This window comes from Quercus lobata, chromosome 5 (assembly GCF_001633185.2).
Source record: "Quercus lobata isolate SW786 chromosome 5, ValleyOak3.0 Primary Assembly, whole genome shotgun sequence".
Taxonomy (NCBI): domain Eukaryota; kingdom Viridiplantae; phylum Streptophyta; class Magnoliopsida; order Fagales; family Fagaceae; genus Quercus; species Quercus lobata.
In genome coordinates, this window is record NC_044908.1 from 48,802,122 (window position 1) to 48,815,998 (window position 13,877).

Below are 13,877 nucleotides of genomic sequence, written 5' to 3' on the forward strand. Positions count from 1 at the left end.
TTTAGTTTTGTTTAGACTTGCTCAAAGTGTATGTGTTTTATGTAAAGTTCGAATCGAGTTAATGCAGAATTTACTGTACAATTCTGTCTAGCTCGATTGATCGAGAATTAGACTTGATTGATCGAAACTCAGGCAGAATGTTTTTATGCAAAATTCTTCCAACTCAGCTCAAGCCCATTTGACGTGTAGGGTTTTATGTTTTGTCTTAAGTATAAAAGGGAAAACTCTAGCCATGTTTTTGATTGTCCATTATGCTGTGTGTGTGAATCTTTTGTGAGATCAAAAGGTGGTTGCCTTCACACATACTTAGGGTTTCCAAGATTCAAGACTATGTCAAGAACTTGGTGATCAATTCAGTTGCTGCATTAAAAAGCTTAAAGAAACACAAGTGAGTGTGCTTGTATTTGCTGGAGAATCCAAGAAAGAAGGAGTTCGTGGTCTCGGAGCTTGCACGTGGTCGTGTTAGTAAGTTTCTACTGGTGGGTAGCAATAGGATGTTAGTGGTCTAAGTCCTATTGTAAAACTTCGATTCTTTCATAGTAGATTCAAGTTTACCTTGAGGATAGTTAGGTTAAATCCTCCCAGGTTTTTACCGGTTTGGTTTCCTAGGTCATCATATTTTTGTGTTCTTTATTTTCCGCACTTTACATTGATATGATTATATGATTGTGTTAACTTAGATCTGAAATTTGGACTAAGTAATCACTTAGCTAATCTACTAGGTTAATCTAATTTAAAGAGTCTAAAAACATACAGTAAGCTACTGTTCTGGTGGCTAATATAGGTGGTCTAGTCATCTGCTCATTTGCAACTTATGTGGCTAAACAACCAATTTTGCATGTCACAACAAACACCGTAAAATATTTTTGTGAAAATATTTTACATGTAAAATTTTTATATATAAAATATTTTACATTGGACAAAGAAATTGACCAAGTTCCTAAAATAGTGAGAAACAAGTGCATGACCTACGGTATACCACAGAGGTAGTATCAGTACAAATTCTGCTATATCTCAGATCAATAAGACATACATCAAAAGTAAAATTAACTCTACATGCAGAATATCCAAAATTAGAAAGTTTGTTGTAAGTGGATAACCATCTTTGCAAGGGAATCAACACAAGATTAGGCTTCTCTAAAGCCGTGGTTGATATTCTATTGGGGGATTTGATGTCTTGCAATCATCAACCATAGGTGCATATTCAACATTTAAGGAATCATTATTGGTGAACATGCTAACAACAGAGCTGGCATCAATTTATAATTTCAACAAATTGAATTTGGAGTAGATCTATTGAATCTTTTTATCCATCTGCCTTGACAGGTCCACCAGCAAGCCCAGATCCATCTTACCTCTTTTGGGCCTTTTGTAAACTACCTGCCATTCTAGTTGATGCTGGACTTTTTTCAACTTGGGGACGGTCACTAAAAACCTCACGTGCCATTGTTACTGTTCAGCAACCAAACGCACGTGAAGCCACTTACATAAACGATGCCGTATAGTTAGAGACATTAAAGAAGACTAGACAAAGATAGAACGGTGACGTTTTGCTCCTAGCCGCGGGTCTATTAGAGGATTATAAGATCAGTTACAAGATATTATTGTTAGTTAGAGATTAAATACAAAATATATTTATATAATCAGAGTGTGTTATGTAAGAAAGAGAGGTATATAATAATATAAATGTGATTAGTGAAATGATTCATCATTAAGCTAGTAACATCTCTCTCATTTCTCCTGTGTACATTTGATGAATATTGTGTTTTGATAAAGGCTAAATGAAGAACATGGTTTGGTACAATGCTGCTCCTTGCAAAGAATTTGGATGTAAAAGTTTTATTGTATTGCCCATGTGAAGTGCTACATTTCAATGGGTAGTTTCACTGTGAGGCATAAATTTTTCATTCTGGTTATCAATACCATTTGGTCAAGTTGTACAAAGAATTTAGTCTGACACAACTTTGAATCTGATACTTTGGGGTCATGCACACAACTTCATATTAATTTCCACTTTTTGAAGCAAAATTAAAAAAGAGAAGAAAATTAGAATTCTAGTTTTTTCAAAGATTGACCATGCATGTAAAATATTAAACTCCAAGATATTTGACAATAATTGTTTCAATTGAACTAACAGAATATTAGCCAAATTCTCTTATTCTTTCACATTTTTGAAAACAATATAGGTGGTATACATTTGTTGATAAGCTTTAAGATGACCCAAATTTAGGCACAATCTTCCCATTTAAGTTCAGTCCTCAAAAAGAATCCAAGAACCTTTTACAAAAGTTCACTTAATCTTTCAACTAAGTTGTGGAGTTCAAAGCAAAATACTCAGTATTTTAAAGGGGGAGCAAACCAGAATTCAATTTCATCATCAACTATCTACCATTATCAAATACATGTTTATTTGGCAAAAGTTTACAATTCAATTCATTTTTGCCAAGTACAATTTGGAGTTCAAATCTCTGCCCCAAACAACTAACAAGCAGTTTGTACTAGTACCAACAGAACTAACCAAATCACACAATATCAAATCAGGCGACAAAACAGAAGTTTAAATCTAATCAATGAATCTATGTTTAACCTTTTCACCTTCCTAACCTTTGCATGAGAGCTTTGGACACTACAAGAACAAGGAAATTGAGCCTCAAACCTTTAACTCGAGCTTGTACGAAGATTCTGATTAATTCCATAATTCAACTATCATACACTCCATTACATCCCGAGTTTCCTTCACATCTGTATGCTCTAGTTTGAATGAAGAAATTACCTTCAATTTATTAATATCCTTCCATATATCATTCAGCTTCTTCTTAGATTGCTCGAGACCACATTCAAGGGCTGACTGAGCCACATTTAGTTCTTTGGGAAGATGTGGATGACTCATAATACATTCCAAATGCAGAGCTAGCTCTAGGAATTGATCAAGGAGCAGATGCAGAACTTTCTTGAGGAGTTGATCAAATAGGACATCAATTTGGCTTCTTTTGTTTGAGCTTTCCTACTGAACACTTTCATCTATTTCTGTTTGTTCCAAACCAGCCCACTTTCCTTTCATTGGTACATTCGTTTTGGCCAGATCCAGCAGAATGACAATGTTCTTAATCACAATGGAATTCGCATCTTCAGTACAGATCCATTCGAGTGCAGAGTTGAACCTTTCAATCTTTGCTTCAAATTCTTCTTTCCCTGACATCATAAACACTAAATCAACAAGCAGTCGAGACAGATTAATCCCAACTTTAAAAGCATGAGCCTTTATCACACTCAGAACCCTGAATTCTTTATCAGATACTTCGATGTCACACTCTTCTATGTACTCCATCAAACTCTTCTTTCCATCATCTCTATCATTCTTGAATCTTTCTTTACATTCACGCATCAGTGTTTGCATCTTTTGTTCAAAATCCTCACCAGCTTCTTCCTTCTTGAATGCTTCAACAATACTTGCAGCTATCATTCCCCGTAAATCTTGTTCCAATCTTTCAACATTGGTGGAAATGTCTTCAGTATTAGCAGTATATTCATCACCTTCATCATCAGATGAGTTTCCAAAGGCCTCCGTCACCTTCCCTAAGAACCGCTTTCTCACATCTTCATCTTTCTTTAATTCTTCAGTTTCTTTACTGTCATCACTTCTCGGTCCTGGGTTGAAATTTTCGTAGTCTCCAAGATTGATATCACTGATATACTTCACATCATCTTCTTCTTGAAGGAAAAGCTTCAGCGACTCATTGAACCTCTTACTATAGTCTTTTATGTCCGATGTTTCTGTGGAAAGACGCAATTCTGAAACTCTAGCAAGGTCAAGATCAAGGATTTCTTGATCTTTGTTAGCCATTGATATATCTCTACGAAAGCCTTTGAGAGGGAGAAAGTGTTCGGGAAATAAAAGGGAGAAAGTGTTCGGGAAATAAAGGACAGACTGATCGGTGCAGATAACTTGAGAGTCCGAGAGACAGAGAGGGCCAAAGTATTAGGATTTTATAGGAGGGACTTTTAGGGATGGTTTTGTTTCAGTTATTATCAGTTACGAGTGAAAGATTCCATCACGTGCTGGTGATATTTTATTTGGTGCACTTTGGGTTTGCTTAGATGAGAAACCAATCTTGTTTTTGGACAAAATTAGATAGAAGGATTACATTTAATAAAACTAATAGTCATAAAACTGTAATAAATAAATAAGAAGCTATAGATTTAATTTTATTTTGGACAAAATTAGAGAGTGCAATTTTATAATTTAACCTTTTTATTTATTATTTTGAGTCATCAATGAATGGGTTTTTGGATTTTATTTATTCATCCTAAATTAATAGGCACCTTATTATGTAAAGAGACATTATAAACCTCCATGTTATGTGATAGTGATGTTAATAAACTTGGGTAATTGGTTAATTTGATTGGGGTCAACCAAATATCTAAACAATATGGAAAAACATTGATCAATTAATCTTTTTATCTAAGTTTGGAGGCTAGGTTACTAGGTGGGCTGAGATCAGGCTAAGTTACCATGAAATCAATCTTCAACACTATAGTGATCAATGGTCATGTTACATCATCCAAAGCACATATAAAATATAAACACATATAGATCCGAGATTCTAACATATTATTGAAAGAGACATGTTATAAAAACTTGCAAAGCACTCTAATGGCTTGTTTGGAAGTTTAGAGAGAGAGGAGAGTAGAGGGGAGTAGAGGGGAGGAGAGTAGTGGAGAGAAGAGTAGAGAGGAATGGTTATCTTCTACCTTGTTTGGACTTTTTTTAAAACTAGTAAGGGGGAAGGGAGTAATTAGTTCTTCCTCTTGTTTGGATGTTTTAAACATTAGGATGGAGGAAAGAGAAAATGATTTAAATAGACAAATTTACCTCTATTTGAAAATGCACTTGCAACATTGGTCTATAATTAATTTGTTAGATTAAATAATTATTTAATCAACATTCTCATTCCATTAAATACCACTAATAAAAATATAAAACTACTATTAACTATTATAAAATAATTTTTATTACCTCAAAAAATTATAATAAAAATAAAAATCCTTCATAAATTTCTACAGTTCCCTGCATTTCTCACCAACCAAACAAAAAACTAGCTCCACCTCAGTCTATCATATGACATCCAAAAAGTAAAATTAGAATTCAAAATTTTCTGAGCAACGAAACAAAGACCAAGAACCAGCAGACCCACCTGGAAACAAAGACCGGGAGAGAGAGATAGAGTCTACGCTCACGCTCCTACGCTCCGTGTTCTTGCAGTACAACTCGCTCACCAGAATTCTCCTGTTGGGTATCGGGAATCTCACTGGTTTGAAAATCCTCAACCTCGCGTAGAACCATCTCTTCGGCAAGATCTTCGGTAAACTTCCTATCGGCCTCAACTACCTTGATCTTTCATCAAACGCCTTCTCCGGCATAATTCTGAGGAGTGTCGCGAACTTGACTCAGCTTCAGCTCATCAAACTCTCGTACAACCAGTTCTTCGGTGAGATTTCGGCGAGCTTTGGAGAGCTTCAACAGCTTTAATACCTCAAAATTTTCTGATTTTTTATTATTTATTTTTTCATTTTCGTGGTCTTTCAATGGTTTTTAACAAAAATTACATGGTTGTTTAGCTTCAATGTCAGTGAAATAGTGAGATTCATTTTTTTTTTTTTTTCATTCACCTTAAATTTTCTCAGGAAACAAACAAAGATGATTTATATAATCGGTTTGTACTTTTTTTAATTTAGAAAGGGTAAATTGGAGAATTCATTTGGAAAATAATTTATTTACTCTACTCTCCTTCCAAATCTCTCCAATTTGGGGGAATTAAAAATGAGGGTTTAGACGTAGTTGAAACCCCTCCAAACCTCTCCCCCTCATTCCTTAAAAAACTTCCAAACAAGGTAATTGAATTACTCTCCCTCCCTTTACTTTACTCCCCCTCCTTTTTTTAACTTCCAAACAGGCCATAAGGGAGGGAGGAGATTCTTTTTAGAGGTTGTGGAGGAGTGAGGCAACAAATTGTCTCAATGTGGCCTGACTAGAAGGCCAAACCACAATGCTACCGTTCTTTGTTGCTTCCTCTAAAACCTTAATGGCTTGTTTGGAAGTTTAAAGAGGGAGGAGAGTAGAGGGAAGTAGAGGGAAGGAGAGTAGTGGGGAGGAGAGTAGAGGGGAATAGTTCCCCTCCACCTTATTTGGATGTTTTTAAAATTACTGAGGAAGGAAGTAATTAGCCCTTCTCCTAGTTTGGATGTTTTAAAAATTAGGATGGAGAGGAGAGGAAATGATTAAAATAGAAAAATTTACCCCTATTGGAAAATGGACTTGCAATATTGGTCTATTATTAATTCAGAAAGGTAAATTGAGAAATTTATCTAGTCAATAATTTATCTACTTTACTCTCCCTCCAAATCTCTCCAATTTTGGGGAATTAAAAATAAGGGGTTAGAGGTAGTTGAAACCCTTTCAAACCCCTCCAAACTCCTCCCCCTCCTTCCTTAAAAAACTTCCAAATAAGGTAATTGAATTACTCTCCCTCTCTCTACTCTACTCCCCCTCCTTTTTTAAACTTCCAAACAGGCCATAAAAGAGAACCAAGGTAATCCTTTAGATCCTTTAAGGAGTGAGGTAACAAGTAATAAGTTCTAAACCCGAGACTAAGAAGAGCGGTCTTCACCTTCAAGTGGTTGGAGACCAAAAAGACCAAAGCATCAAAGAAAATCCTCTTTATTACCTCCTCTAGAGTTCTAGGGGGGTTGGGTTCATTGGATGAGCATTCCACCCCCTTTTTATAGTGAGGGGGATGATTTTAGAGGGGTAGGTGGTTTAGTTCGTAGTCAAAGTGAGTTGGGAGCAAGAAAGGACCGAAAACAGAAGGAGATCAATAATGTCTAGTCCAAGTGCGAATTGACACTTGAACCTAGTGATAGCCCATCAACTTTCCTCTTTTGCATGATTTTTCATATAAATTCAACCTCGCTAATACTACATTGGGCCTCATTTTAGCTAATAAATATTAAATCCATCCAATCAAAGATTAATTTAACCAAGATTAAGAATTTAATTAATATTGATTATTCGAATTAAATTGGACACATGCAATTCTAGAATAGTTCATAGTCTCAATCAATAGGATTATGACACGTCATTAAATTTAAATTGGACGCAAATTAGATTAAATAAAATCAATTTTTCATAATCACATAAGGTTGGACTTAGTTCGTGTAAGTGCATATTAGTCATTAAAATTTATTTCATAAAATCTTTCAATCCGATAGTTTGATTGAGGTCCATGATTTGTCATTTTGATCGTTATGACTTCAAGATTTACTCTACGTGATATAATTAGAAATAAAACTGTCAAAATTATGGTTACCCTCGAGATATAAAATTACTCTTTTGCCCTCGGTTGAAGTTAAATGTTAGTTGCAAAATGGGGTGTTTATAATCTTTGAAATGCTTTCTCGTGTCTTCAACGTAGATCTTTGCTAAAACATACAATTCAAATACATGAATAAAGACTTGGATATGGGTTTGCCCTAACATCCATAGAGACTTGTTAATTGTTATGGTGTGGATTTTACCTTATTTTAGATTTATTTAAAATATATATGAACATAAAATGAGGATTTTGACCTTAGATGTGTAAACCAGTCATTTTTCCCTTGCGGAAATTTTTGCTCAAAAATTTTGATTTTTCCTAAAGTTGCAAAATAGGATCTCTGTCAACTATTTGTATTAACTATTGATTGTTAGGAGTATTTTAATTCAATTGGTTGGCTCCTTTTGGTGCTTTCAAATGTGACATCAAAATTCAAATTCTATACCCCTAAATATCAAATTATATATATATATATATATATATATATATATATATATATCTGCCTTCACTGAAACCTATACATCTACAATTCAATATGATGGTTTAACTGATCATATTTTTATCTCCATCAATGTGAAGCTTATTTATTTTTCTCTGTATTTTTTTTCATTAACAGGAACAGTAAATAAGCACAATTATCTCTGAACTGTACTAAATTATGAACACAATAACCTTACATATATTGAGGAATTAATTCGAAGAGCCTAAATATTAAAGGGCTTCAGAGGTGCTGCTTCAGGTGGGTTAAACCCAAAACCTAAGTGACAGCCATAAACTAACCTTAACTCATGTAAAAGAATACTTTAGACAGTAGAAGACAAATAGTATATGGAAATTCCTTTATTTCACACGTGGTAGACCTTGTATTAATAAACATGATGCCAGATCATGTGTCAGTGTCATTAGGTTGCACTAATGAAATTAGAACCTTGCACCTGCTAAAAAGAAATATTTAGAACTTCACTTCATCAAGAAGTCTTGCACTAACAATACTATGGACCATTCACCTGTCAGCCAATCCATGGCCAATCAGCCACGTCATGATTCAAATGCTCATTAATCTATATTTTTTTAAAAACCAATAAAAAAATATATTTCTGCTTTTTGGCTAAAAGAGAGGGAGAGATATGCACATTGGTGGGCAAAAGCCAAAACAAATTATTCAAAACAGTTCATTTTGAGGGATTAGTAACATGCCAGTGTAAGTTCCACTTAGCATAACAGAAGAAAATTCAGACTCCTGCAGTCCTTCCAAGATTGACCATGCATATCAAATATTCTGTCAAACTCCAAGACATTTTGCAATAATTTTTTGAACTGAACCGATAGAATATTGACTAAATTCTCTCTTCTTTCATATTTTTTAAAACGATATAGGTGGGACACTTTGGTTGTTATGCTTTAAAATGACCCAAATTTACAAACAATATTTCCATTAAATTCAGCCCTTGAAAAGAATCCAAGAACCAACTTTTACAAAAGTTCACAAAATCTTTCAAGTGGTGGACTTTGAGCAAAACACACCGTAATAAGGGGAGCAGCAAACCAGAATTCAAATTCATCATCATCTATCTACCATTATCAAAAACATGTTTATTTGGCAAAAGTTTACAATTCAATTCATTTTACCAACTACAATTTGGTGTTTAAATCTCTGCTCCAAACAACTAACAAGCGGTTTGCACTAGTACCTACAGAACTAAACAAATCCCACAATATCAAATCAGGCAACAAAACAGAAATGAATCTATGAATCTATGATTATCTTTGTACCTTCCTAACCTTTGCTTTGGACATTTCAAGAACAGGAAAATTGAGCCTCAAACTTTCTACTCAAACTTTCATGATTCCGCTATCACATGCCCCATTACACCCAAAATTATCTTCACATCCGTATCCTCTAGTTTTAATGAAAAAAATCCCCTCAATATATCAATATACCTCTGTAGACCCTTCAGCTTCTTCTCAGGTTTCTTGAGATCACATTCAAATGTTGACAGATTCATATATGTTAAGTTTTGTGCTTTTGGAAGTTGTGGATGACTCATAAAAGATTCCAAATCTGCAGCTAATTTGAAGAATTTATTAATGAGAAGAGGCAGAACATTCTTGAAGAATTGATCACATTCATCATCAATTTTGCTTCTTTTCTTTGAGCTTTTCTCCTGATTGCTTTCATCTAGTTCTCTTTGTTCCATACCAGCCCAGTTTTTTTTCACCGGTTCATTCAATACTATGGCGTGTTCCAGTACAGTGACAATCTTGTTTATCACCATGGAATCCTCTTCTTCAGTACTGGCCCATTTGAGTGCAGATTTCAACCCTTCAATCTTTGCTTCATATTCTTCTTTCCCCGATATCATAGACACTAATCAACGAGCAGTAGAGACAGACTTTTACCAACTTTAAAAGCATGAAACTTCATCAAAATCAGAGCGCTGAATTCTCTACTAGATACGTCAACCTCTTTTATGCACTCTATCAACTCTTCTTTCCATCATCTCTATCTTTCTTGCAGCTTTCTTTTCTTTCATGCATCCAATTTTGCCTCTTTTGCCGAAAATCCTGACCAGTTTCTTCCTTCTTGAATGTTTTACTACTCCTTGCGGCTATCATTCCCCGTAACCGTAAATTCTCATTCAAAGTCTCCTTGACAGCATCTTCTTGTTGATATAAAAGCTTCTGCAATTCATTGAAGCTCTTAGTATTGTCTTTAATGCAATTCTGCAGAGACGTAAGACGTGTGATCAGCTTTTGAGAGGGAGATAATGTTTGGGAATTAAAGCTTGAGAATTTGAGAGACAGAGAGGGCCAAAGTATTAGGATTTTATGGGATGGACTTGGGGATCGTTTTTTCAGTTATTTAAGTTATGAGAGAAGGATTGCATCACCTGCAGGTGATATTTTATTTGGTGCACTTTTGGTTAATTTGCTGAGATAGGAGACTAATGAGTGGAGAATCTTGTCTGTCATCAGAATGTGAATGAACTTATGGTGGAGTTAAATATTTTGACTACTGTAGTAAAGTATATATTTGATAGTTGCAATCAAATCTTTCTAGTTGCCGTTTAGATAATACAAATTTTGGCATTTTTGCTTTGGCTGACAGAGCTCAGAGTTCAAAACCCTGACAGAGCTCAGAGTCCAGCTTCTCTTTTCTCTCTGAGTGTGCTATAAACTCATCAAAACTAGTCAACACAGCAAACATATGAAGAATGTGGATCCCTCAATTGACAAATGAACCAAGTATTGCTTGGGTAGATACTCCTTGTAAGGCAAACCTTTGAAGCCTACACAGTCAATAATTGCTAATATACATTCAGTTTCTGCAGATGGTGCAACAATCAAACACACTCAAGTCATTTCTCATTTTACTCTTAGTTTGCCTCTGCACCTTTCTAAAACACCAAAATTATTGGAGCCTCACGAGAAACTTACAGTTACTCCAGCACAAGTGACAAGCTTGTGTGGAACAGTATTGGCATCAACACAGCAGAACTTCAATCTTGGATAGTAATCTGCAGCCAGCTTTTCCAGTTTTGGTTTCAAATATATACATTTTCTGCACCAGCTTGCCATCCAAACGATGATTAGGGAGTCCTCGAGCTGTTGAGCCTCAGCGAGGACCCGATCGAAGTGGGTATCGGTGGAAATGGTGTGGAGGTCAACGGACACGGGCGCGTTCACTTCTGATTACATATAAAGGATATATATAGTATTCAAAAATGGATAAATACAGGGCACCCAAATGGGATTTCATATATAAAGAGTATTGTTCCATCAATCTTCTTCTTCTTTTTTTTTTTTTTTTTTTTTCCTCTAAATTACAAAAAAACCTGCCTCTCAAAAACCTTTAAAGTGATTATGAGATGATGAATTGTGCCTAACCTTTAATAATCATTTATAAAATTCTTATAAAATTCTATTATTAGTTAAGCAAAATAACGATAGTATTTCAAGCCTTACTAAGAGCATTAGCATTGATGACGCTAAAATACCAAATTACTATTTTTAGCACCTCAAATACTAAAAACCATGCTACAATGATGGTGCTATATCTAAAACATTTTGCAATCTATGAATAGTAAACTTCTATCTTTAAGAGTTTACTGTAGCTCTGAAGGGGAAAAAAACTGTTAGGTTCTAATGACTTAGACTTTATGTATTTAGAACTCTAATGTGTATTGTTGGCAAACTATGATCAAAACAATATGTTTAGTCGTATTTAGTCTTGCTCAAAGTTGGTTCGTTTATGTAAAGTTGGAATAAGCTGATGCAGGAACCATTTAAGCTTCTTGGCCTGGTTCGATCGATCGAAGCTTAGGCTCGATCAATCGAAAATCGAGTCAGAGACGTTTTTCTACAGAATTCCAACTCAGCCCTAGTTTGTTTAAAATGTTTAGGGTTTTCTAATTTGCCCTAGATATAAAAGGCAAACCCTAGCCACGTTTTAATGTTGCTCATATTGTTGTTTGTGTAAATCTCTTGTGAGATCTAGAGGAGCTTTCCTTTACACAAACTTAGGGTTTTCAAGGAGGAGATATTATCTACACCTTGATGATCAATTCAGTTGTTGCCATTGAAACTTAAAGAAACACAAGCAGGTGTGCTTGTATCTGGTGGTGAATCCAAGAAAGAAGGAGTCCGTGGATTCGGAGCTTGCACATGGTCGTGTTAGTAAGTTCTACTGGTGGGTAGTAATAAGAAGTCGAGCGTGGGGGCTTGTAAGTCTTATTGTATGAACTTCGATTCTTTCAAGATAGTGGATTCAGGTTTACCTTGAGGATATCTAGATTAAATCCTCCCCAGGTTTTTACCGATTTGGTTTCCTGGATGATCATATCTTTGTGTTATTTATCTTTTCGCTGCTTTGCATGATATGATTGTTTGATTGTGATAACCTAGATTTGGAATTTGGACTAAGTAACAACTTGGCTAATTACCTAGATTAATCCAATTGTGTTTTTAAGGGGTCTAAAAACTATCAAGTGGTATCAGAGCAGGTTACTCTCTTATTGTTGATCTTTTGATCACTGAGCTGATCCTTGACCCCTATTGTCATAGAACACGGACACTCTCTTGTTATTCCTCCTCATTTTGATGGGAATAATTATGCTTATTGGAAAGTAAGGATGAAAGCAATCCTGAAATCGATTGATGAGAGAGTCTAGAATTCCGTTGAATCCGGATGGGAGAAGCCCACTACTCCTGTTAGTGAGTGGCAAACTTCTCAAAAAGAAGCAGTCGCGTTCAATAGCAAGGCTATGAATGCTATCTTTAATGCTGTTTCTATGGAGGAATTTAAGAGAATCTCTAATGTTGAGGTTACTCATACTGCTTGGAATATCCTCCAGATTGTGCATGAAGGCACAAAGGCTGTCAAAATCAACAAATTGCAGAAGTTAATTTCTAAATTTGAAAGCATTAGGATGTTTGATGATGAATCTTTTGATGAATTCTATGTTAAACTCAATGATATTGTTAATTTTGCTTTTAACTTGGGTGAAATTTATGATCAACTTAAAATTGTTAGGAAGATTCTTAGATCATTAACTGAAGATTTTAGACCCAAGGTAACCGCCATCACTGAAAGCAAGGATGTGGACTCCATCCCTATTGATGAACTTGTAGGATCACTTCAATCTTATGAGTTGGACCTACCCAAAACTAGCAAATCCAAATCAATGGCTCTTAAGTCAGTTGATGATGTTGAGATTGGTGGATCTGATGATGAGCTATCTGCTATAGAGATTGCTTACCTTGCCAAGAACTTTAGAAACTTTCTCAGGAATAGTAACAGAAAGGCAAGAGGTACGAACACTGCTGAACCTAGAAACTTTAGGAAGAATGACCCCACTAAGGTTAACAATAATGATAAACCTAGAGAAAAAGTAGGTCAATCTTCAAATAATTCTATGGGTCCTCGGTGTTTTGAATGTCAAGGGTATGGTCACATGAAATCTGAATGTCCTACCTATTTGAAGTCTAAGGGTAAGGCTATGGCTGTAACCCTTAGTGATGGTGAAGTTTCTAATGATGAGTTTGATTATGACGAGGATGGAAACTTCATTACTTTCACCATTTAGGAAGATTAGGGTTGATCTGAAAGAGTCTAAACCTAAGCAGCCTACCTTTTCTAAGGACAAGTCACATGATAAACCTGCATGGGTTTGTCATTTTTGTGGAAAGTTTGGACACATTCGTCCAAACTGTTACAAGCTGCAAGCTGTTAAGAGAGCAAACAAACCAAAAGTACCTGTGCCTCAAGCACAAGATCCTATGGTACTCATTGGTGAATTGGTAAAGGCTTTAAACCTTTATTCCAATCCTGGAGTTGGTAATCATTCCCATATGAATAAGAACTCCAATGCTCATGGTGTATCTAAAAGGTTTTGGATGCAAAAGACTCGAACTAATTGAGTCTTTCTGACATGGTCCTTGTACTTTGTTGCTCTACCCTTTGTGACCATTTGTTTTTTGGTTTTGTGTTTTCTTTGTTTTCTA

At 35.3% G+C, this 13,877-nt stretch overlaps 1 protein-coding gene across 1 annotated transcript; it reads right to left on the minus strand.

Moving 5' to 3' along the window:
• Window positions 1–2,448: 2,448 nt before the first annotated feature.
• Window positions 2,449–3,844, minus strand: LOC115990613. The gene is made up of 2 exons (XM_031114426.1): window positions 3,018–3,844; window positions 2,449–2,972 (listed from the first exon to the last, which is right to left on the minus strand). The coding sequence occupies exons 1-2, from the start codon at window positions 3,842–3,844 to the stop codon at window positions 2,687–2,689; spliced, it is 1,113 nt and encodes a 370-aa protein (XP_030970286.1). The 3' UTR covers window positions 2,449–2,686.
• Window positions 3,845–13,877: the final 10,033 nt, after the last annotated feature.